At 32.1% G+C, this 27,268-nt stretch overlaps 1 protein-coding gene across 1 annotated transcript in view; it reads left to right on the top strand.

Moving 5' to 3' along the window:
* LOC129225269 (cyclic nucleotide-gated cation channel alpha-3-like) overlaps positions 1-27,268 on the top strand; it is a 100,703-nt gene that overhangs the window by 66,202 nt on the left and 7,233 nt on the right. The window contains exons 15-23 of the mRNA XM_054859853.1: positions 1,438-1,534; positions 2,784-2,892; positions 5,189-5,226; positions 7,404-7,513; positions 10,068-10,137; positions 21,393-21,448; positions 23,680-23,789; positions 24,859-24,914; positions 26,372-26,407. Coding sequence (XP_054715828.1) covers positions 1,438-1,534; positions 2,784-2,892; positions 5,189-5,226; positions 7,404-7,513; positions 10,068-10,137; positions 21,393-21,448; positions 23,680-23,789; positions 24,859-24,914; positions 26,372-26,407 — 682 coding nt within the window. The remainder of the gene's footprint in view (positions 1-1,437; positions 1,535-2,783; positions 2,893-5,188; positions 5,227-7,403; positions 7,514-10,067; positions 10,138-21,392; positions 21,449-23,679; positions 23,790-24,858; positions 24,915-26,371; positions 26,408-27,268) is intronic.

The following is a 27,268-nucleotide window of genomic DNA, read 5'->3' as shown; positions in this document are numbered from 1 at the left end:
CGCGTTAGGCGCTGAGCATTTCAGACTAGGATTATTGTTTTAAGGCAACCGTTAATGTAATTCATTGTTTTGGGGATTTGTTTTGAAAGAAAAGAAACTTTTGATTTGTTTTTATCCGAGTGAAATGTACGACATTTTCTTCTTTTTTTCTGACGATGATTTTTGAATATTCCACGGGATGTTTTTTTTTTTTTCGATAGACGGATGGATTATGATAGCGTGATTGCTGGGCAAGTTTGGCGATAAACAATAGAGCTGCAGAATTTTTTTTACATTTGAAAGATATTATTTGATGTCTTTTTTTTTGTTTATTTGGCGAAATATTTTAAATTGCAGTAAAAACCGCTTCCCTCGCTAAATAGAGTTTTAAAGCAACTGTAAATCTAATTTAATGATTTGACAAAAAGTTTTAAACTCCAAAGAAATTTAAATAGTTTTTTTTTTGAAAAGGTGTGTACGCATTTTATACAGAGAAAAACGATAATTTCACATCAGAGGCGGAGGGGGCGTCAATTCTTTTTATTCAATGGACTTCCATTAAATTTTTAGCACGGGCATCGCTGTGCGGGTACTGCTAGTAAGAAATAAAAGTTTAAAAAGAAAAGTTATTGAAAAAGTAGCATGACATGAAATGCGGCTGATGACCGAAACATTCACGTGACAAGTTTCCAGCAAGAAACATATAGCCTTTCTTAGGGGATATGACCTAATAAGCTTTCTTGTAGGTTTCACATTGTTTGCTGATGCGGAATATGATGTTGTCAATGAGTTGTTGAGGCATTGCTGCTCACTCCTCTTGTAGAGGTAATCACCTCTCCAGAATCTTTACAGGCCGTAAATTACCCGGTGCCAAGTGTCTCCTTTGAAACACTCGATGGAATTTAGATACGGAGAACTTGCGGGCGAATCCATTTTTTTTCAGTATTCTCACTCTTTGACAGTAACCGCAGAATATGGAGGGGTTTTATCGGCCATGAAAAGAGGTTTCATAGCAAATCTAAAGCACATATGCATGGAGAATCTTGTTCTTACAACAGGTCCCAGTGATTGAGCATCCTTTGAAAATGTGAAGGTTTATACGATTACCAACCATGATGCCTCCCAAACGAGAACTCCACGACCTTTAAAACAGTCCTTTTGATGGTATTGGCGGAGTTAATGCCTTTTCCCTGCTTTCTCCAGATTATGCGTCCCTTTATCCCTGGCTGCAGTGCTTTACAGTGCTTTTCTGAACTGTAGTAATCGACGGGAAATTGGTTGGTCTTTCTCGAACATCTTAAACGGTATCCTTTAAAACGAACTTAGTAAACATTCAATTAAGTACAAGATGACACATTTGTAAAACTTAAATTATCGATTTAATGGTTCAAGTCTAAATAAAAATTCTCGCAAGTTATAACAGCAAATGTACTTTTGTAATGATCACACATTTTTCAGAACAAAAGCTACCGATGAGTCCCGCCTCTTAAACATGCTTCCAGAAAGACTCAGAGCGGAAGTTGCTGTACATGTTCATTTAGACAGCCTGAAAAAGGTAAAAACTTTTGACTACTTACAAACATTAACATGTTAGGCAGGTTACAAACTGAATAAAGTTTAGATCTTTATTCGCCTAAATCGAGAGGTAATTTACACAGAAATACAGTACCAAGGAATTAACTATAAATCCATATGGTAGCCCGTTTGAATACCTCAGTGGAAATCTCTGTCGTTGCTGTTGTTGTTACTAGTATCCATGTCTAGGAATATACTAGACAAGTTCCACGAGTCCATTCACTTTCAGAAAATCGAAAACAAGCATAGAAGACTTGAATAAGTCTTCAAGAGAAAACCCCACGGACTAAGAACGTGTGCCGGTGATGCCGGTTCATTTTAATACTTCTGACAGCTTGGATGTATTTTGAGATCTCTTTAGAAAGAAAGTGCTTTCAGGTGGAAACTGAAGAAACGTGAAAGTATTGTTTGAATATTTCCATCGCAATCAATACAAGGGATCTTCCAGGACAATCTGTTTGATACTAAGATTGATTCGGTGGAGTGAGCTAAACTTTCCTATTTAGTAACATCCTACTTAGTTATTTTGCATAATTACTACAAACCGAAATAAAGAACATATGAACGGTGTTAGGCGAAAAATGGGCCAACTCGTCAAGCAGTACTTTTGAGTAAATTGAGTTCAAAGCTGATCTCCATTGCCCAGTTTCATAGAAGTGTTTTTGGAATTTTGTTCAGTAGATGGTATAGTAATACAGAATTTGGATAAGTCATTTTTGTATGCCATAGTATATCAGTTTATCTACCAACCTGTATGAATAACTCATTTTCTCAATTTTTGTTGGTTAACCCATTTTTGCATAAACCGTTCATAAATTAAGAACAATTTTCAAGCAGTGCAATTTTAACCTATATTTTTCAAAGAAATTTTGCAAAATCTAAAACAGTTAAGTAATAAACGATTGCTTTTGTGCAAAAAACTAATGAGATAGATCAACGTTGTGACTCACAAATTGCAAAAGTTTTTTTTTAAATTTAGCTTGGAATTTGTGCGTCATAAAAAGAGCCATGAGTTTATCATTGCACATTATAAGAGCAAACGAATCGAAGGTCAAGAATAAACTCAAAAAAAAAAAAAAAAACTTCGGAAAGTCATGACTTATAACCGATGCATCCGAGATTAAAAATTCCCTTTTAATGTTTAAATTATTTTATTTATGGTTATAATATCCATCTTACACTCCGACTTTCCGAGTTTCATTTCAAAGTACTTTGCTTGAATTTGACAGGTAAAAATTTTTGAACAATGTGAAACGGGATTTCTGTGTGAGCTGGTTCTCAAACTTCGATCGCAAGTTTTTTCTCCGGGGGATTATGTTTGCAGAGCAGGAGAAACTGGTTAGTTGCAGTTTTATTTTTCTCTGTGTTTTATGTATGTGAACTCAACTGTTTTTTTTTTCTCGTTTGTTTTTTCGAATTTTGGTAACATTTCTTTTTTAAATCTTTAAAAATATAAGATCAGCTCAACTGACAAGTGTAACTTTAATCTCTACTGTTACATATAGTCAACATTATATGCTACTAATCAAATGTTAAGTAATTGTTGTACTGATAAATGCTCAAAATATGATGAAATTGGTCATTTTTAGGAGATCACTTGTTCAGAGAGTTCTAATGTATATCAAAAAGTCACCAATTTAAACAAATTTTTAACTAAACAAATTTGAAATATTTGGAGCTGTATTATCGAAAATTGCTTTTCGGAAGTTGACTTTGCGTGTTTAATATCCGAAGATGCTCAATGAAAAGCAAAAAAAAAAAAAAAAAAAAATAAGAAATCATTTATGACAGAGCATATAAATAATAATATGTATTTTGAACTTTTTTACATGCATGTGATAACTATATTCATTTTACGGCAATTTTCTATGACAAACTGCACTTACTTAAAAGAAATATTTACTATTCCTATATTGCTTTTGTGTTTAAAACATGCAAGTTATTGCTCCTAATAAGCTTAAGAGAACTTTTAGTCAGTTTTTAGCAGTGCATATTAAAATTGACTTTCATTTTAACATTTTTTTTTGTAATAAAATGTATAAAATATCAACTTAATATTGTTTTAACATTGAGCTCATTACAACTATTTTCACATGAAGCAGAAATAAAACGAAGATGCAACTGAAGATTTTATATGGCAAATTGCATCACTTAGAACTAGTCATAGATGATGAAATTGATGAAATAATTGCAATGAATGTATTTTTGAGTACAATAAATGCCTTTTCAATACGTCATGTTAAGTTAATTAAATAAGAGATGAAAACTTTATTTTCAGGAATTTTTTCTCTAGCATATTCGAGCAACAAGAAATTGTAAAGTCAGAATTAAAAACAAAATGCTTTCATTTGTTAAGAAATATCATTTTTCCGACTTTCTTAATACTAAAACTACGCCTAATGATTAGTATTTTTGCAAAATTGCAGAAAAAATAGATGATACAACTTTTTCACTGCTTATTGAATTTGAGTAAATTTTGAAGTTGAGTTTTTTTCATTTTCATTGATAAAAAGTTTATAAAACTATCTTTTACCTTTATTTAAACACTAGATTTATGTTTCTCGCATAGATAGCATTAAATTTGTGTCAAAATTGTTGAATTTGAATCTTTATTTCAAAAGTTACTGCAATTATTGACAATAGTACCAAATCTAATGGTCAAAATTCGATAAAAATGAGTTTTTCATTTGTCCATACCTCGGGAATAATGGACAAAATGTTTCACAAATTGACGTTTTGGAGTTTCAAACGTCAAACCCTGGAGTTTTCATGGAGCAGCACCCATTCGTCGTTTGCACATGGGATTACCCTAATGTTAAAGATAACATTTTGGAATCTAGAAATCTACAAGAAAAAGCATGGGAGAAATACAAACCGCAGTGAGTAATGATAATAATAACCATAAAAATGATACCAACTGTTTGAAAATAATAATAAAAAATAATAATAATTAAGCATAGTTTTTGAGCAAACATGTTAAAAAGAAAGAAAGAAAGAAAAAACGCTGTGCTTTTTTTTAAGAAATGTTTTAAAAGAAATATTATGAATGTTTTGTGTTCCTCACAAGTGAAAACTCAATGAATAATATGTATAATTTACATACATGAAAATATGAGCACAAAAATTGCAAAATAACTGCTTACTTATGGGTCTACTTACTAGTCTACTTACTACGGTCTGTGCGAAGAACCTAACCCCGGATAAAAGGTTTTGAACTTACGAGAAGTCACAAGAAAGTCCTACTTTATGTCTGTAGTAACATTTCATTAAAGTAATGTGGTTAAGTATTGTTTCTTCGTGAATGAAGCTCTTCATCAGAAACATATGTAAGGAATTTTTAATGCTATTTGGTCTTCAATAGAGTACATTTAATCATTTTCCCATAAATATCTAAGTTGAACAGTATTTAATTGCTTAAATTTAATACTTTATTTGAGAAACTTTAGTAGAAGTTCTTAGAAAAATTTATAACTCGTGCATTAACTGCATCATTCACTAACTGAAGCATATTTTTACTTATTGAAAAGTTATGGTGAATGATTTGCAAATATTGCATTATTTGAACTAATTGACAACATTTTTCATTTTTGGATTTTGCGACTATAAGATACTTACATTTTTTTTCAAATTTCAGGTAGAGAAATGTTCATTATTAATCATGGGAAAGTAGAGGTAATAAAATTGCTTTATTTAAATGAATGATTTACAATTAATCCATTTATTTGTTTATTTATTGACAATTGTTTCTTTTTTTTTCATGATGCGACCATTAAAACTATTCAAAACTCTATAGAATAAGACAAATGGTAAACGCAGGGTCGACTAGAGGTCATGTCAGCCTAGTCGGAAACCTCGCTCAAAATCGGAGTTGTATAAGTTATATGGGGGGAGGAGGCAAGACCACCGAAAACCAAGACGGGTCCCTTGTCAGTTTGGTAACACCCCCCCCCCCTTTCCCTATAAAACGCATAAAATTTATTCTACTGCGATCACGAACCGACCCCTTAGTTTCTGACTAGGTTGACATTGCGTCTCGTCGCGCCCTGAAAGAAGGTCCCGGTGACCAAACTAACAAAACACGATAAACAAAAGGGAAAAACTATCTTAAGGAAGGAAAAATGCATTTCTAACAGCTCACTACAATGTCGTGCGCAGCTAAAGGCAGTAACTGCAAATTATTATTATTATTTTTTGCATTTTTGTCATCTATTGTACGTTTAGCTTTATAGCAGAAATTGGCTTATTTGTTTTCCGCTGGGGAAGAAAAAGTATAATTTTAACATTTTTCCATGGTTAATTATTAAATCCAAAAGACGTTTCTTCGAATATCTTGAAAACTCATTTTTGCAGACACTGCCATTTACCTGGTCACGGCAATACACTTTTGAACGACAATAACAGCGAAAAATAGAGTGTACCAAAAAAGAATGACACTATTTCGAGCGGCAACGTTTTTTTAATGGAAATTTTCAAAACTAATAGATCCAAGTGCGAACACTTTAAAAAGTACCAAAGCTTTATCAACGGCATTATAAATGTTCCATGTGTCTACCTTCAGCAGAACGTATAGCAAAAAAAATGCCTCTGATATTCTGTGTCTTAGATTATCGATGTTTGTAGATAACAATGGTACTTAACTTCACCAGAAAAATAAAAACAGGGTAATTTATCTATGCACTTTGTACCTCATTCATTAATATCTTTCAGAAAGTGTTGATGAATTTATATATGTTGATTTTATAATACGGTAATGCTGAAAGTGGACCCATAGAATATTTACTAAGCCATTAATGAAACTTTGGTACATGGAGGGTTTTTGCACTTTGTTATTTACTGCATTTTTTTTTTTTGAATTATATTACGGCTCAAAATCGGGTTATTCTTTTTGATGCATCTTAAACACCTAAATTTATCCACAAATGATTCAGCCTTTCCCAAAATCATAATAGCGTAACAAGTATGGTACTTTGTTTCCTACTTTGTAGCAAAAATTTCGTTTTTTATCTAAAAATACATAAGTTTCCTGTCACTGTTAAATTTAAATCTATATTTTTTCAATAAATATGGAAGGGTAATAGCATTTTAATTTATACGTGTTTGATTGTCGTGTTTACTTTGGAGATTTGGTAAGGATTTCATACGAAGATAGACTTTGGTAAAATTTAACTACGTGCCTTTTTTTTGGTCGCGTTAATATTTGAATGAAGACAAAAGCTTCGTAAACATGTTTTGAAATTTAACTTAACTAAAAAAAAAAAAAACCGTGATCTTCAGACAGCTCAAACCATACCTTTTCATTATGCCAACGACATTAAAAATAAATTGCACTGACATGAAATTAGTAAGGCACAACAAGCGACGCAAGTAATTGAGAAGAGATCGAGCCAACATTAATCCAGTTCATTATTAAAAGATATCCAAGGTGGTTACTCAACGCATATGGAAATTAAATATTTTTTCTTTTTCGGTGAAGTAAGAAAAACCATTCAGACACTTTACCACAAACATAAAATAAACTTACTTCTTATAAATTTATTTATTAGCAGGATAGGGGACGCTTGAAATTGAAATGTTACACTTCAAATTGCACAAATATTGCAGATTAATGCATGAACATGTTTCGAGGTTACAAGGAACCTCTTTTACAAAGCAAAATAAGTGAGCTTTGTCGGAAGGTTTTTCCTCCATAAGCTCACTAATTTTGTATTGAAAAAGGGGTTCCTTGAAACGTCGAAACACGTGCATGCAGTAATCTGCAACTTTTGAGAAATTATACGTTGTTATGTCTTATTTTCGCTGTTACACTTTACTTTCAACAATTACTGCATGAAGTGCTTGATCCCACGTAGGTCTTAGTCCCTAGTCCAGCAACGAACAAAGACATGGTGGTGGCTGTTCTGAGTGAAGGGAATTATTTCGGAGAGATCAGTCTTCTGAGGCTTGACGGAGTGCAGAACAGGTACTTTTAAACTATCACATTGTTCTTTTTTATTTCAACTCACCTTGAATAGATATTTTATTATTTTTTTATACATAGATAGTGTTGCTATTTTGTCCACTTTTGCGCAAAAAGTCCGGGGCGCCGGAAAAAACTGGACGAAATGGGCGAAATGAAAATGAACTGATTTTCCATATGACATACATAGATTTATTGTTCTGGTGTAATAAAATTAGTACATAATTATAATATATAAGCACTTGTCAATTAATAATTTAATTAAATTAGAATGACTGTATACTTTAGAATCTAATAAATCCAAAAAAGTTGTTAATCTTTCATTGGCGCAACTAATTTTGGATTATTACTAACTTAAAAGTAATAAAATTTAACAAAGTGAACAAGCTATTGAGCATGATTACATATTACAATAACAGAAATAAAACTCAATGGAACCGTCACATTAAATGCTAGGAGACATACATACAAAACAAAGATATTTTCTTGAAAATTATTGATGAACGTGAGGACGGAATGGATGCAAACATAAAGAATATAATTAATAATATTGTGTAATTTAAATAAGTGAAATATATCTAATTAGTATATAAAGAAATTTCTCAATTATTGTAGACGTAAATAATGAATTTCAAATACATTTGAAAGCTGATAAACTTAAAACTTATAGCTAGGTTTTACGAAAAAGATTTGATGACTGCATCACCCCAGTTTACATTGCATCAGAAATACATGGGTGAAAGACTTACTAAGGACCAAGAATAAATAGCAAATAATTGGCTGAATGGCATTGATAAAAATCTCTTGTCGATGCTTGTTACATTTTCTATTGAAACATCTCCATTTCTAGCAACCAACATATTGTATTTTTCCGAGCCAATCATAAGCATAATCTGTTACCAGCAGATTGGTGGGAATCACTGAAGAGGTAGAGTAATTTAGAAAGTATTTCCCATTTCGCGTATATCAACAAGTTTTTCATTGCGTAGCTTTATCAGCAAGTACTAAACTTATTTTTTCAAATATTGACACAATACAAAGCAAGCTTAGAAACAGGCTTCGACTACAAACTGGTAACACAAATTGGTAATTGCTAATAAAAGCTAAAATTCTAAGGATAAACAGCCTATTGATGAAGCATTTGATAATTATTAAATATTTTTCAATCTATGCACATTGAATAAAATCATATTAAAATTTCACAGTTATGCATTGTTGTATTTTATTTTTCTTTCTTATTCTGCATTACGCAATATAATTTGATCCAAAAATATTTCTTCTGATATATTTTTTGAAGGTTTTTTTTTTATGTCACTCCGTAGTAAAATATTTGTACACTGCATGTTTTTATGGATATGTTAATGTTATACAAGTTAGGAAAAAAAGTACTACTTCAGTACGGTTGTGAGCACTACAAGCAGCTTGCCGGAAGAGGCTATAATAAGCAAGGGGTAAATAGCTTTAAAAGGGTCATTAACCTTCATTAGGGACTAATAAATTAACTTGGAACAGCCCAGCTGGGCTCAGAGCCTGTTGCTGATCATCACATTTGTATTTGTATTACAAGAACAAATTTCATTTCATGGTAACATTTTCTTTATTAATATTAATTAGGTTTTTCCCATATGGGGATTTTTATGTTTTGAGAGTGCACCTTTTTAAAACTTTATATTTCTACTTTTAATTTTATTTATTATGAGATATAAGCATCCCATGTCAAGGGCAAACATCTTAAAATTTACTGCTGATGTGTTTGTTTTTATACATGCTATTACATGCATTATAACTTATTGATATTCATTTGTATTATATACACATTTGCATAACTTGCAACTGATCTTACTTTTTTCCATTTTCACTCTAAAATATCTTACAATTAGTTGTTTATATACATATTTATGTTTGATAGTTTAAATTAAAATATTACTCGAATGGGATTAATCTATATATTTATTTATTATTTTCAAACTTTGAATTTTTAAGTAAGTACTTTCAGCTTACTGACAAAGTGGACGAAATGGACAAAATGATATTTTGTCCGGGGCGGTTTTTTCTGGGGTGGACAAAATAGGACAACCCTGCTTAAATACGTCACGTGTATATATTTCTTTCATTTTTTGAGCAAGTTATTGTTATGCAGGTTTTTTAAACGACAAATGCAAACATTAAGAAACTCTCTTTTGACTAAGATTCTTCTATTTTTGCTTTCGCTTGTAGCTTCCAGTCTAGGTTCTAAGACTTTTGTAACTAAATTTGAAGAAAAAGTCATTGCATCATCAGATACTGTCATTGCAATACAATTTGTTGCAATACTGTTTTTCTCTGCATGGTGGGGAATACATTTTCATGGGAAACATGACATTTACTTTCTGGTTAATACATGTTTAGGAGAGTAAAAGAAGAAATAATAACGTTTTTGTTATTTCTTATTTTACTTTTCGGCTCAAAGATATTTATTTAACTTTATATTTAGGCTAGTACGAAGCAATTTCGCCTTCCCTCCAAATTTTTCTTAACAGAGTTAGATTGTTGTCTAAAATCATTATTTTCATTGCAGGCGAACAGCTGATGTGAGATCTATTGGATATTCTGAGCTTCTTTGTCTTTCTAGACGAGATCTAATGACAGTGAGTTAAACTTTTGTAATTTTTGAAAGGTAGAATGTTGTTTGTCATGAATAAATTAAACGGATGTTTTTATTTAAAAACATTTTGGAGATATCATCCCTTGCTTGCTATTGCTCACCATCCCTGAAGAACTGCAAGCAGGTCCATTTTGATCGTTTCGTGTTCCGAGCATGGTAGTCTAAGATCCCACTAAACTTGACCTAACCTTATCGAGTCTAAAATTGTTGTTATAGATGAAGAGTAAAAGTTGTAAATAAAACGCGAAAGTACGAATTTCTACCTCTTTCACGTGAACTAATCAGGGTTGCCAGGAGTTGAAAGGTGCTTAAAAATGAGCAATTTACCCTCATCAAGTTTCTAAAATTGTTTTCATAAATGAAGAGTAAAAGATGGAGATACAACGATTAAGTAAGGTTGCTTACTTTTTTCGGGTCCCTAATCAGGATTGTCAGGGGATACAAAGTTTTCAAAAATGGAGATAATTTACCCCCTCATCGAGTTTCCGGAAATTGTTGTCATAAATAAAGAGTAAAAGCTGTAAATTAAACGCTGAAGTAGGGTTGTCTACTTTTTTCCGGTTTCTAAGCAAGGTTGCCACATGCTGAAAAGTGCCAAAAAATGAGTACTTTACCTTCATCGAGTTTTAAAAAATTGTTTTCATTAATGAAGAGTAAAAGCTGTAAAGAAAACGTTAAAGTAAGGTTTCCTACCTTTTTCCGGTCCCTAATTAGGGTTGTCGGGGGCTAAAAGGTGCCCAAAAATGAATAATTTACCCTCATAAAGTTTCAACGAAAGTTATAAAAAAATGTAGGTAAAAATATTACACAACCAATGGAGTAAGGTTGCCCAAGCAAAAGTAGTCCAATCATAGGATGGTCGTTATTCTAAGTTTCAACATTGAACGTTTTCTTTACAGCTTTTACTCTTCATTTATGACAACAATTTTTGAAACTCGATGAGGGTAACTTACTCCGTTTTAGGCATCGTTTAGCCCCTGGAAACCCTAATTAGTTTACACACAATGGGTAGACAACCTTACTTAAGCGTTTCATTTACAACTTTTACTCTTTATTTATGATAACAATTTTTGAAAACTCAATGAGGGTAAATTACTCATTTTTAGCATTTTTTAGCATCCGGCAACCCTGCTTGGAGACCGGAAAAAAGAAGACAACTTTACTTTAGCGTTTTATTTACAGCTTTTACTCTTCATTTATGACTACAATTTCCGAAACCTCGATGAGGGGTAAATTATCTCCTTCTTTGAAAACTTTTTATCCCCTGACAACCCTGATTAGGGACTCGAAAAAGGTAGGCAACCTTACTTAATCGTTTTATTTCCATCTTTTACTCTTCATTTATGAAAACAATTTTCGGAGACTCGATGAGGGTAAATTGCTCATTTTTAGGCACCTTTAAACCCCTGGCAACCCTGATTAGTTCATGTGAAAGAGGTAGAAATTCTTACTTTCGCGTTTTATTTATAACTTTTACTCTTCATCTTAGTAACAATTTTAAGAAACTCGATGAGGGTAGGTCAAGCCTAGTGGGATCTCGCCCTATTACGCTCGTCCATCAAACCGAATTTCAAGGGTGTATAGACTCTAAGAAGGCACTTGGGGATGGCAGAACGACTGTTAGTAGTATTTAAACAGAACTTTTCAAATATGCTGACTTCAATAACACTTTGTTCTGTAGCTCAGTACTTGAATGGAATTTAGTCTAGGATTTTCTCTAAATCAGAAAGCTTGTATCTTCTGTTCTAGTTAGTAACGAAGATTAGAACAAACTTTATCTTTTGCAGAAAACAAGCCTTTTAGAATGAAATAGAAAGTTTCAGAAGCGTGAATTTCACATAAAGTGCGTCTTTAGAGGCACTTTATTGTGAAATTTTAGCTTAAAAAATTAGTCACAAATAATTATAATTCGAAATTAAGAAAAAAAAAGTTTTGTACTAAATTTCACGTATGTAGGTGAGGTTTGATTTCCTGGTTATTGTTCAGCCAGACCCAATTTCTCCAGTTATGATCAGGCTAAACTAAAATCATAGGGCTTACTGTTAATTAAAAACAGAAACTATTTAGTCATCTTCTTCATCACTGTTAGAGTTTACTTACAAAAATAAAGTATTTCTTTTCATATACTTCTCATGGAACTGCGTTTTGACATCTATGACATTGAAACCTGTCTTGCCTTTTTTCGATTTGTTGTGTGCTTTGAAACAATAGATGCAAGCTCCATTTTCTACTTCGTAAAGAGAAGCGTTCATTAAAGTCCATTTTAACAGAGTGTACTAACTTTTTCCCAGTCGCAAGTTTTGGATTCATTCTTTTTTCTTTGATGTCTTCTATTTCTTCAATACAACTTGTAATCAATAATAACTTGTAAAATTTAAAGAAATTTCTCTTTTTTGTTTTGTTCTGCCCATTTTGTTTTCTTTCTTTGTAGCTTCTAACTACTTTTGTCTGAGGGCTTCTTTAATTGGAGAATCAGTTAAGATTGTGAGCATTCTTTTTTTTTTCCTTTCCTGGTTCCTAAGCGTTTGTCCTACTTTTTAAAATGGTCTCGGTTAGGGTAGTCCATATGCAACGATGTGGAAAACCTACTGGGAGAAATACTAGGATTATCGATAGATAAGCCTTTTCATTATTTTGACATCCAACGTGGTTCTATTAGTGTTTTGAACGTAATGTCTTACCATCTTTAAAATAAAGAAAATGTAATGCAGGCTGAATAGTGTATGAAGTTAAACGCTGAACGGGCATGAAGAAAACATTATATGATTGTAATCTATAAGATACGAATCTGTTACTTAACTAAAAATGAATGGTGATTTTCAAACTAAACAACCTAAAAATATTAAAGGTTTGAGACAGTACAGAGCAAAAAAAAAAAAAAAAAAAGCGTACGGGGCCCGTTTAGAAGTAAGACAGAGCAGTAAGCCACAGTAAGAACGTGCGTAAATGCGCCCCGATGAAAATGCGAAAACGTCCGATGAAAAATAAAGTCAAACTTGCCCCGTCGGCAAGTTTGACTTTATTTTTAACGTGCATTAAAATTTAATAACTTTTCTGTCCATAAAAATACAATACTCAAAAAAGGATAAAATTCTGCAATTTTTTATATATTTATTCGTTTTTAACAAAGTATTATTTATTAACAATAAGCCTCAAAACATTCAACACAAAATTTACCCGGCTCTGTAGAAAACAGATTTTCCTATCCGCATGCTAAACCAGAGCTCGACTGACGCTCAAAAACTTGTGAGAATGTTTGCTAGGGAGCAGTATCAATCTGGTATGACTGTTGGCCCTCCAGTTATAACTCGTTTTGGAAAAAGGGCACTGCATAAACTTACCCCATGCGTAAACGTACCCCGGTCTACCCTATACTAGATCTTCAGCATTTGTTATCAGTGCAACTTAAATCACTTGGTGCACACTCTCAAAAATGGACTTTCAAATTTGACGAAATTTTCTTCGTTTTTGACGAAACCACTTCCAGGGATATGCTCCGAGCGAACATTTCGTCAAATTGAAGAAACTGCTTTTGTTAGTGGTTTGAGGATGCGAATTTCGTCAAATGTAACAAAGTATTTCTTCATTCTAGTTTCGTCAAATTAAGAATCATTTTCGTGGTTTTGAGAGCATTAGTTTTGTCAAATTAATTTCGTCATATATGAGGACGTTAATTTCGTAAATTTTTAAGAAAATTTATTTCTTTTTTTTTTTTTATCTTGGAGCACAATAGTTTTTTTATTTTTCAGAATACAGTCGAACCTCGTTAATTCGAACACGCTTATAACAAATAACTGCCGAAATGAACTTTTTTGCAATCCTTGTCTTATTGTTTTTCGGATAAAGCGAACCACGTTTTTCATCGATTTTAATGGTCCCTTTAAGTTCGTTATAACGAGGTTCGACTGTATTTTATAAGATTCGTGTGCGTGTGATCAAATCGTAACTTCAGAATCTTACCACCGTAGTTTCCCATTTTAATGCGTATAGTCATTTTCACAAGCCCGTCATTTATGGGGTCAGGGGGGTCAATTGACGGCCCCCCTCCCGTCTTGATTTTTGAAGATTCATGCTTTTACACATGACTGGCCGTCGTTCTGGTTGGTTTTCTGCAAAATTTTTATTGAGTACAGACTCTTTGCTATATTTGGGAAAAAAATGAAATAACGGACCTGCAGCCCCCCCCCCCATCAAAAAAAAAAAAAAAAAAAGACAAGTAATTGTTGAAAAAAGAGACACATAAAATATGTCAAGCAAATTTTTATTTATGTAAAAATGCAAACAAACAACTTCTTAAAAAAGGTAAAACAAATCATTGCCACAGAGAGGTGCCAAATTCCAAATTTGGCACAGAGGTTCGTTATTGGAGGCTCGGGAATTCACACAAAGTCGTTTATGTCTCTCTATGTGTGTGGAGGGGGGGGGGGACATACAATCCCGCATTGGGGGTTCTCCGTATTAAAAAAAAGTTTTTGTCCGATCTTTTTTAAATTTGCCACAGAGGTTTTTAGATGCTCAAGAATCACGCAAGGTAGTTTTCATCACATTATAAGGCGGGGGGGGGGGGGGGGTCCTTCAAAAAATCTAGTTTTTGTCGGATTTTTCCAAAATTTGTCACAGAGGTTCTTTGATGCCCGGGGATTCACACAAGGTAGTTTTCGTCCCTCTTTGGGGGGTGGGGGAACCCCTAAGGTAGTTTTCCTACAAAAAAATCCAGTTTTTGCTGGATCTTTCCGAATTTGGCACAGAGTTTCGTTATTTGATGCTCAGGAATTCTCATAGGGTGGTTTTCGTTCCACTCTATGGGGGGCAACCCCCATACGGGGGGGGTTCTTATAAAAAACAGTTTTTATCATATCTTTTCCAAATTTGGAAGAGAGGTCCTCTGATGCTCGGAAATTCACACATGGTAGTTTTCAACCCCCCATGATGGGGGGGGGGGAGAGCAACCCCGCATTGGGGGTTCTCCTTAAAAAAATTTTTGTCCGATCTTTTCTAAATTTGCCATAGAGGCTCTTTGATGCTCAGGAATTCACGGAGGTTAGCTTTCGTCACTCTATGGGGGGAGGGGGCAACCCCGATGGGTGTTTACATTGAAAAAAATTCATTTTTTGTCGGATCTTTCCAAAATTTGGCATAGAGGTTCGTTTATTGATGCTCAGGAATTCTCATAAAGTAGTTTTCGCGCCGCTATGGGAGACAACCACCAAATAGGGGGTTTTCCTATTGAAAAAAAAAGTTTTATCAGGACTTTTCCAAAATTGTCACAGATGTCCTTTGACGCTCGGGAAATCCCGTTTTCGTCCTGCTTTGCATTGGGAAACCATGTGTGTGTTGGGGGGGGGGGGTCTTATAAGAACCCAGTTTTCGTCTGATCTGTTCCAAATTTGGTACATTTGTCTTTTGATGCTTGGGAATTCCCATATTGTACTTTTCGTCCCGCTATGTGTGCCAAACCCCACAGGAGTTTTCTTTATAAAAATCCAGTTTTCGTCGGATCTTTTCCAGATTCGGCCCAGAAGTCCTTTGATGCTGGAAATCCACATAGGATAGTTTCCCATGGGTAGTATTCATATGAGGTACTACCCCATGTGATTAAAAGACCTATGTGCCAAACTGAAAAAGCCTGGATTTTTGTAAGGAAAACTCCCCTCATGAGGGGGGGGGGTGTCCCCAAAGCGAGAAGAATATTTCAAACTGTTTGGACTACATCGCGATGCATCGCAACATCGCGATGTAAGGATGGCGATGCATCACGATGTAGAAATTCCTACATCGCCCTGCCCTAATTTTAATATAAAAGTGCTACTTCCTCAACTGACATTGGGTTCTGGAAAAATAAATCATGTGCCACTATTATGCACAGTTACATCGATATATGCTCGGGAGAAATTTGCTGGGGATTTTCTTCTTCATTGCATTGCATGAAAAAATTCCAGAAAAAAAAAAAAAAGATTTTTATCCAACTTATACCACAAATTTCAAAGAAAAAGTAAAATAAAATGGACAACTTTAAGTTAGTATATCTTTGTTCTAAAATTAGATACAGAAAATAAAATTTGATAAGCTTAAGGAAAAGCTTACCTTTTTCTTTTTCCAATCAATTATTTGTTTTATTAATTTTGCTTGTATGTAGAATGTTTATTTGGCCAAATTTATGTTTAATACAGGAACTTTATTATTGCATGCATTTCATACTTCATACTTTGAAAACAATTTTCTGCCAAAATTGCAAAAGGTATTTGAAAATATAAATCTTAAAAAAATGCAGACGTGAAATAAATTTTTTGGTAAAATTAATTTAGTGTAATGTTTGTTAAATAATTATAAAATATACCTTTGCTTTTTACCCCTAAGTTTTTATTATTATTTCCAAACATGTGTAAGATGAAATCAATGTATAATATACGAACACTCTAAATATTGTTATAATTATGAAAAAAATCTTCGTCTGTCTTGGTTCTGATTATCTCCATGATGTTGGATCCATCCTAAAAGAGTTTAAAAAAGAAAATATATGTATAATAAGTAAATGTGTAAGTCCATGGGTGTATGCCCTCATGCACTTTGATCTTTTTTTCTATTTCGAGGTAAGTTTTACGATTAAATGCAGCAGCTTATTTCTGAAATAAAGTATTTTTCCACAATTTCTTTCAAAATTGTTCCCCTTTAGTTAAAAAGCTACGATTCTCTTGTGACTTTAAGGAGCATCTGATTTCATTTTCATATTTTTCAAAATATGATTATTTCGACGGTGACAGCTATTTTTTCCAAGCAAATTGCAAGAGTGAGTTATTTTTACAGCGGATGGGCAAAATTTTTATTTAGGCAGACAGACAATGATTTCTCTCAGTTGGTATATGAAATTAATTTCTGAATAGCGTTCTGGAATTAGAGTTTCTTCAATTTATCGACAATCAGCATTACTTAGCCATTAAACTAGTTAACTCCTTTGCATATCAAGTAGTGAATTTTCATTTTTTTTCGAGCTATAAAAATAATCAAGGGTGCGACAATTATTGATCTGTGATTTTTTTTTAAATTTATTTTTTATTTCAGCCGACAGCCAAAACACACCGTTTTCTCCCGACTTTCGCTTTCAGATTTGCAGTTTTCTTGACGAATGTTTTCTGAAGTACTCCCTCCACCACAAATTAGTTCTATTAAGATACTAACAAATTAAGTAGTACTGAAACTGATGATTATGATTAATTTTTACTTTTTTCAGAGATTTTATTGTGTTATGTTATCAATAAGCAACATATACTTACCGAGCCTTACCTCCTTAAACCACTACCAAATCAGAGTCAAAAACCCAGGGCGCCAACACTCGATTAATTGATATCCTTATACCTTGAAATCTTTAAAAAATATTCAAACAAAATTATAAAATCGTCAGAATTAATTATTGGTACAAAAATATTCAAACGTCGCTCTACTAGTTTGAGACGGAGGGAGAATTAATAAGGAAGTATTACCTTTTCCTCAAGCATATTTGATTTCTAAAATATGCAATTTTCACGCAGTAAATAAAAAACACCCCAAGGGAGAAGAGTTGCCAAAGACAGGGGAAACCCAATAACATAGTGCTTTTCCTTGTTTGTGTCTTGAGAACTAATTGACCGATATCGATGGTTTTTTTTTTTTCATTATCCTTCCAATTTTTCAATTAAAGTATAGCTGTTCGGTTAAAATTTCAGATATTTTACTTTGCATCCAGCATAAATCACAACTGTAATTTACATTTGGATTGATTGGTAGTTCATCTATAAAATGCTTCTTAGTCTGGTTTCATGTAGACCCGGATTTCTCATTTTTTGTTGACAATACCTTGAAACGGCAAATATGGCAATAAAATTAATGCTGCTTTAATTGTATGTATAATAGAAAAACCCATAATTATCACAAATCATGTAACACAAATTGACATAGAAAAACTTATAAATTTAGTGTATTAAATGTGGAAATAAACAACAAAAAATGCTTATCATTATTATTTTCAAAACATGCTACTATGTATGTATTTTTTTTAAATCGAGGTTAAACTTTAAAACTCTATTTTCATTAATTTATTTAATTTGCGGAAAAATTGAAAAATATATTGAAAATATTCTGCTGAAATATCAAGCACAAAGATAGAGTTCTTTACGGAAATTAATATCTTCTCTAACTTAAAATGATTTGTATTAAATCGATATTTACTTTACTTCATGTTTTATGCAAGTAAAAAAAAAGGGTCCACAAATAATGAACATAAGCACTTATTGGTAGAAACATCTGCCGTAGGGAAAGAGACTATATAAACAACATGGGGTAAGCATTTATAAGTCCTGTCTACGAGCATAAAAAAAAGAGGGTATCATTTCCGATCCAAAAGCTGATATAAGCGGTTTGCATTTATTTTTTATTGCATAAAGCGCTTTTATTCCTCGAGTTTCATCGGTTTTATTCAAAGATTGCTAAACAATTATTTTAAAATATTTTCTACGAACACTTTTGTGTTATAAAGTTCTTGATACTTTTTGATTATTAATTTCTTCAAAATCATATTTCATTTTGCTATTAAAATATTTCATGTAGTTTTGTAATATTGTTTACCCATTAAAAAATATTAATTTTCACTAATGGGTAGAGCAATATTTCCTTGTAAATGATAAGTGTACGAACACTTTTGGGAGCAACTGTATAAATTATAACATTGAATAAAACATCACATGTAGAGTGGAAGAAGAAAAAATATCAATACTTATTGGGGGATGGGTACATATTTGTTTAAGAAAATAAAAATGCTCAGTGAAAAAAATTTCAACTATTAAACTAAAAAACACACTTTGTTACACAGAATTATTTTTGTAAAATTCATGGAGAAGAATGAAAACACATAACCATGTAATATATTCAACGTTGAAATTAAAAGCTTCAAAGTTCTATGCCTTTTATAAAAGCGCTGTATTTATCATCTGCGTTAGTTTAGCTGCGGTGGATTTTTTTTTTTTTTTTTTTTTGTAAGTTTAAATTTGTACAAATTCTGTGGTCATGTTTGACATTTTTTTTTAACGAAATAAAGGAAGTACGTTTTTGGAAACTAATGTCAATAAACCAACATTTCCTTTTGCAAATAAAAAAACAATGCTAGTTAAGCCTAACGTGGAGGTGACTCATCGTTAGTTCAAAAAACACACAGAGTTCTAAACCTAATCGAACGGTTCGTTTTCAATTTTAATGTGTTTTAAACACAACTATAAACACAACACTAAACAAAAATGTAACAACAAATAAAAGAAAACGCACATTGCACATACAAATTTTAATAAATACTAACCTTTTTTTATGAAGCCTTTAGGATAATTTAACGAGCAAGTACAAGACTGAAATGAAAACTCCCAGAATGCACTGCAATATGACGATATCGGGACGAAATAATTTCGTCAAAAAGTTGAGATTTCTGGTTTTGTCAAATATCACGTGATTTGATGACGAAAGGGTCGTCGAAAATAACGAAATAGTGCTCAAGGATTGCCAAATCGTCAAAATTGAGCGTTTCATTTATGACAGTGCACAGCACACTCCCAAATGTTCTACTGCAGTATACTGATGAGAGTTGCAAAGAGGGGGGTTCAGGGAATCGACTATGTCGACTTGGAAGAAATGAAATCTCAAGAGAATCCTGTTTCATTTCACAAAACATTACATAAATTCAGTCGATTACATAAAGACTACAGCATTACATATGCATCTTCAAGAAAAAAAAATCGAAATGATAAACATTATGTTGTCTCAAAAGTTCGTAAAAAATTTGCTAAAAATGAAACGTTTAGCATTTTGGAAATGTTTTTGTTGCTTTTGTAATTTTGGCAGGTAAAATTTCAATTTTTTTTGTAAGTGTTTGAGAAATTTTGGGATACCCCCCAGTAATTTGCAATTTATTTTGTGATCTCTCTTTTCAACCGAACCCAAGAAAAATCAGTTTCTCCTACAGCGTGAAGAAGGGAGATGCTTCTTTATTAGTATCATAAAATTGTTTTTTAAGTGACACTTAATGATTAAAAAAACCTAATAAATACTTATGTAGTGCCACCGAAGTACTGCAGTGCTTTGCATTGTGGCACGCCCGTGCCATTGCTGGTCTAGAGAGATAACACAGGGCGGAATAGCTTCTTATGGGTATCCTGTATCCAAAGGACTGGAAGACAGTGGCAGACCGCAGGAGATAGTGTTATAGACAGATGTACATACAGACGTGCACAGATTTTAATAATATAGAAGATATGAGAATCTGAATTAATCCATGACATTGAAGATAGGAACTCACCCGACTTAACAATAGGGGAACTGAACAGACTCTAGCTCTTGATAAACTGTTATTCAGCTGGACCTAATTGGAATAATGTGCAAGCAGTATTACCAGGAAAAAAAACAGAAAATATTAAAGTTTCAGTTTTATAAAAACTACTTGAATTGATGAAATTCGGAACAATTCATTACATTTCATGTATTACTAGCTCAAGGAATAAAATTATAGCAAATACACATGTTAATCTGATACCATAAATTATAAAACAAAAAAGTAAATGCGCCTGCATTAATTTTGGTACGAAAGATTTTTCCATTATCTTTTCATAAATTATTAATAGTACGCTGTATTTTCACGAAATTTTAATGCATAAGTTCGAGATGTTAAACAAGAATTTTCTTCATTTCTCCAACTTAAAATATCAACTCAATTAGTTCAAAACAACGAGAATGATTTGTGTTTTGTTCCACGCTATTTAATTTTACGAACTTCAATTTCTTGCTTGAATTGAAAAATATATTTTGGCGTTCAAACAAGTTCCAAAACAATACATCGATTATTTTTGAAGGATATTGGTCATCAATTATTGAACTCTAAGGCTGAAACGTTGAGTTAATACGCATTCACGTCAGCATTAAACATGTCGTTTAGTTTCTTCTAGCTTAAAAACCTTAAAGAAAATATTAAAAGCAGTAATTACGAGGGAAATGTTAATAAATATAATTTATAAATTGCTAAATGCACTTATTTAACGAATGATATATGTGTTGCTTAGAAGTTAATGCGATTAAGTTCAACTTTTGATGTTTTTTTTCTAATCTGTAAATTTGAATGGAATATGTAATATTCTGTGTTATATAAACAGGCTTTCACATGAAGCACATTTTAGTGTGCGATTTACTTATATTCTTGATTATTATTATTATTATTATTTTGTCTTTTAGGCACTAGTTGAATACCCAGAAGCAAAATCAGTTTTAGAAGTACAAGCTAAGAAAAGGTGAGCGCAGATGTTTTCATTATAAAAAGAACATTTCTTAAAACCCGTGCCAAATTTTATAAATAATCCCTCAGATGGCTGTGTGATAATATTTAGCTAATCTTAGCAATGCGGTGCCATTTTTTGGACACTTGTCCAAAGCATTTTTAAAAAATTTCCGAACACAGGAAAATGCTATTTTTCGTTCAAAAGTTTTCATTCAAACCCCCTCCGAAGATTTTCAAAACTATTCCTAAAAAGTCTTTTTGTGTTACTTTTTTTGCTGAAAAAAAAATTATTAATCCTATTATTATTTCATTTTTATTTATTTGAAATTTCACTTGAAAAATGAGTTATTATTATTATTGAAGAATTGTACAAACTCAGTGCTTTATCTGCAGCATTTATTTTTATTTACGTTATTGCGAAAATTCTTTCTTACAAAGCAATACGCCGTTTTCCTCCAAATTTTGAATACCTAATGCAAAAAAAAAGCATCCCAATTCTTTACCAAACTCTAGTACCAATCTCTATATTTAACATATCTTTTAACTGTAAAAAAAATGAGTTCAAGAAGCATTATTTTAAATGCACATATATGAGTACACTCATCTATTCTTTTGAGTCGTTAAAAATATACCGAATATTTCAAAAAGGTTTACTTATGTAGTGTACATATCGGATTTCATATCTTCATTTAATAGATACGCCCTCTTTTAGACTTGCTCCTGTTAATGCTCTTTAAGCAGCCTCCTTTTAAGATATATAAATACTTTTGTGCTGAACAGTAAGAGCCTCCTTTTATTTAAATTACCCTTGTACACAAAAAACCAATAGAATACGCAGATGAAATCAAATTTAATTGATAAGAGATTTCACTTGAAATATGTTTGGTAAAACGCTCCTCGAAACAAAAGCCTGATTGCAGTCCTGATATCAACCTCTATAAATTGACCACCAGTCTAAATTGAAGACTTAAGTACTGCCCGACAAGTAGCCAACTTACTGTATATTGTTCGGTAGTTTATTTGACTTGTAGTGAGTCACTTGTTCAAGGCTGTACAACTTATATTACAGTGAAACCTGTGTAAGTTGACCACTTGCGGTGCAGTGCTTTGGTGGTCAACTTAGACAGGTGGTCAACTTATAGAGGGTAGTAATGAAAACTTTTTTTTTGTCATTTCTTGTCCCATGCATTCATTTTTTAACTAATTGGAGTACTTTAAACTCACTAACATTACTTTAAAACAAGAAGAAAACATGTTGTTTAAATATTTTTAGAGACTATTTACCAGAATGACACGTAAAGTATCATACAAATTTAAAATTTCTGTAAATCGATTCAAAAAAAAAAAAAAAAAAAAATAGCCCCATTGCTTATGAAAAACTACTTACTTGATATTAACAATTCCTAAAAGATCACAACAAGTCAAAAGTGACTCAAATTCTTCATTTGATTTTTCCTTGTACATTTGTAACCTTGGTAATCTACTTTTCAACAAAATAACTCCTTATTGAAGTTTGGCGCATTTTCTGGGACTTTACATTAGCCCAATGTTTTTCGATGGAAACATAAATATTCATAGGTTTTTCTAAAATGTCTGGTTACTTATTTGAGGCATAACTGATGAAACTTTTAGTACAATCTAATGCTTTTGCTTTATGGTCAACTTACAACGAGTTTTTTACAATACTCCAAACCAAAGCTGGTGTATATTACTGGTCAAGATAGAGAGGTGGTCAAGTTACAGAGGTTTTCCTTCATTACATAAGATAGGACTAATTCCGTTCCTGACAAAAGCCATCAACTTAGGTAGGTGGTCAACTTACAAAGGTGGTCAACTTTACAGGTTTTACTTTATTAACATTTCAATGTTGAAGAGTCATTTTACGCTTCTTTGACAGGTTAAAAAAGAAATGTTACCATGGCGTTAAATGTAAATTTATTTCTTCTTTATGAAGTGTTCTATTATATCCCCCTCCGGCTGTTTTTCTTCCTTTTTTATAACCAATTTGCAATATATTTCTATGATGTGACCAAAATGTACGTCATGCCTCTATAATAACTAAAGTGTAAAAGAACAGTGTAACCTTGAAATATTTTTAAGATGATTGGGGAGTTTTTGGATTCACTAGTACTGGCACAGATTTCAATAAAAATATTAAATTGAAAAATTCTTTCTTCTTTTCAAGCAAAAAGTAAATAAATCACATATTAATACCTATTTTCGTTATCGCATTTCTCCGTGTAGGATGAAAACAAACCTTCAAGCACAAAGAGCTTTCAGCGTGGACACGTTACTCCGAAGCTCTCAAGATTCTTCGGTGGATAGTGGAATACATGCCAAAGATGAACTCAGAGGTAAATAATTTAAATTACTTTTAAATACGGAATGCGTATTAAAGTAAGAGAATAATTTTATGTATATGTTACCAGTAATTTTTTAAAATTACATACAGTCGAATCTCGATAACTCGAATATTTCTTTATCGCGGAGTTTTCATCGATTCCTTAACTCTAGAGACTGTTGTGTAAACTTCCCATAACCCCACCTACCAATAACTTAAACTTTTTGCCGGTCCCTTGGGACTTCGAGTTATCAAGAGTTGACTGTATTTGTTTTTTTGAAAATAATTGTGAAGCCTTTGTTGTATACTATATACTATACGATACAATAAAATTTTTTGTATTCAAAATCAAATGTGTAATACTCCAAGTTCAAGTGTCAAACCCGTCGATAATAGAGTAGCGATCTGACGATGACGTCACCAACAACGACAATTGCACCATGCTTCTTGCGCTTGCGAGACGGCATCATGTCATTTTTGGAGCATTAAAAACTAAGTTATTTAAAAAAAACTCAAAATAATCTCTCTACATTCTTTCAAAACTCTTTAAAGTAGTAAAATATGGGAATTATGCAATATTTTTCGTTTTGGCAAAATTGAAAACTGTATTCATGAACGTTTAATTATTTTCTTTAATTCTGTTTAAAATTCGGTTTTATTTTTTTAAATTTATTTATTTTATTTTTGGACTCTCGTTGTTGTGTTAAACGCAGTTGCGTGAAATGAATCAGTTAGAAAACAACCAAAGTTTAAATAAAGAACCTTTTATCCTCAATGAAGAAGGTATAAAAGATTTATTTTCATAAAGAAACCGATTCTATTTTTAGTATTGAAATTCAAAACTATTAGCGTTTTTCTCACAACGTTTTAAGCAATATTTCTCATCAAGAATAGACGCAGTAGAATTATTATTAAACTGTTTTCTTCCTAAAGAAATAACATGAAAACATCTAAATGATACGTTAGAATTGTTACCTTCGGTCCGGATCCCATGTTGAACATAACTCTAGTTTTTCATCGAACTAATTGAATTGTTATTTTTTCATTGCGTAGTTGCTATCTGAAACTCGTTTCTTTTATAGGTCATGATGTTTCTGAAATCAAAGCAATGATTGAAGAATTGAAAAATGCAAATAAAGTAAATATTAAAAGATTTAATATTTTGCATATAAAAACTATTCTTACTATAAATTAAAACCGAAGTGTCCTAACAGAATGTTATGACTGTAAGTGTATCATAGATAATGGTTGTGAGAGCATATACAGGGTGTCCTGAAATAGACTGACTGTTTTCAAAAGTTTATAACACGAAAACGGTTGACGATAAAAGATAAATTCTTGCAGAAAATTCATGTGACGGGCCATACATTTTCCTCCCATGAGTTCCAAATTTTAGTTCAAAATTTTTTCAACAGATGGCGCTTCAGCTAGTAAGCCCGTAAATCAAAAAGGAAGAATTGAAATTCACCGATTTTTTTCTCCGTTTGCGACATGTGGTTGTAGCCTACCGTAGGCATTTTGAAAATATTGTTATGTAATTTTGATCATTAACATTTTTTTCGAAAAAGTATGATGTAATTTTCTATCTTTCCTTGATTGACTTACTATAAGCAGAGCCATCTTTTGGAAAATTTTTGAACTAAAATTTGCAACTCTGCGAATAAAAAAAAAAAAAAAAAAATACAGCCCGCTATATGAATTTTCTGCAGGAATTTTTTTTCCCATCATTAACCGTTTTCCTGTTATAAATTTTTCAAAACAGTCACACTGTTTCGAGCTTTTACTTTCGAGCACAATTTTCTTCTTTTTTCCTTTCAGTTACATATCTTCGAATTGCATTCGTATTCTTTCGTTTTAGTCGCCATTTAGAACTTGTGTAAGAGAAGTTTAATTGCTGGTTTGTTTATATGAAGCAAAGTTTCAAGACTACACAGAAGAGTAATCTAATATTCTACTATTTTTTTTTAGCAAATTTTGTATAGTGCAAAAGTTAACTTTTTAGAATTATTTTACAAATGAAAGCTGAATCACCTAATCAAACGAATTTATTATTTCCCTTTTGTGCAAAAAGGAAGTATCACATGTTTAGTTTATTGTAGAGGTAGAATGATAAAAGTTCTACTCTGCAATGAAAAGAAAAACAGGCACATGTACTTTAGATCACAAGTGCAGCCAAAAAAACCTTCTGGAGGTGCTTTTTTGATCAAAAATAACTTCTGGAGGGGGTTTTTCGATCAAAAATACTTTCTGGAGGGTTTTTTTTAATCAAAATTATTTTCTAGGGCTGGTTTGATAATCAAAATTATCTTCTAGGGCTGGTTTTTTGATCAAAAATACCTTCTTGAGGGAGTTTCTTGATCAAGACAGTCCTTTTATATATTTTAAGTATTATGTCAGAATACGCATTTATGTTAAAACCAATGCTTTTGGGGGGTGTTTTTTTCACCAAATGCCCCGTTCGCTGCGCCATTGCATGAGATATATATGCTCTAAAATATATATTAGATGTTTTGAACTCTTATTGTTAAAAAGAAAATTTTGTAAATAGTATATTTAATGCGATTTGTTTCATAATTGTATTGATCTTTTCAATAGGTACCGGGCCGAACAATATGGCAACTCATTGCCAGGGTAAGTATTTTCCATTTTTAATGTTCTGAATTTTCATTATATGGGTTTCCGGAAGAAAACTTGGATACGATTTGGTTGCAATTCAATTAGTCAAAATTATATTTGGAAAAATACTTGTCTAATGTTTGTTTTCAACGTCTCTGAATATATTGTAAATTACTAAATGTACAGGCTGATTTGACACTTGACACTCTCAGAGACCACCCACACCTACCAATTTCTCGGTTTATCGATTTTAAATGCTCAGATAAATCTGAGCAAGTGGTCTCTGTTTAACTTTATTTCAATATATAAAACATATTATTATCAGTCACAATTTTGACAAATTCTGGTAATCTAACATCAATAAATGTAATAAAGTTGAAAACAATGCATAAAAGCTTTACAATAATACAATAAAACATAATACGACACTAGAGAATTGTTATTTTACAGATATACATACTGATTGCAAAGTATTTAGAATTGTAAAAAATAGATTCTTTCCGTTTTAGAAAAGAGGTTCAACAAAGATTTTGATGAATATTTATATCGACATTGGGGTTATTATTAAAAATCTCAATTTTTGACTAGTATTTATATTTCAATTGCAAAATTGTCACTTTTATTTTGTTTCGGCAATCGTAGCAAGTATGAAAACGGATTCTCATTTTAGAAATCTTGTTGCTGTGCAAACCTCAATCAAAACCCCCGTGACACCTCAATCATATCAATCAAGAAGTATTGAACATTTCGAATAATTATTTACTGACAACCTTAATCGGTAGCAGAGAATCGATTTGGAGGATTACTCAAATGATAGATATATTTGAGTTTGATATATTTCATACGCATATTTAAATGCTTTGCAAATTATAATAT

Source organism: Uloborus diversus, chromosome 6 (genome assembly GCF_026930045.1).
Source record: "Uloborus diversus isolate 005 chromosome 6, Udiv.v.3.1, whole genome shotgun sequence".
NCBI classification, from domain to species: Eukaryota; Metazoa; Arthropoda; class Arachnida; order Araneae; family Uloboridae; genus Uloborus; species Uloborus diversus.
This window is presented reverse-complemented; position numbering and strand designations above follow the sequence as displayed.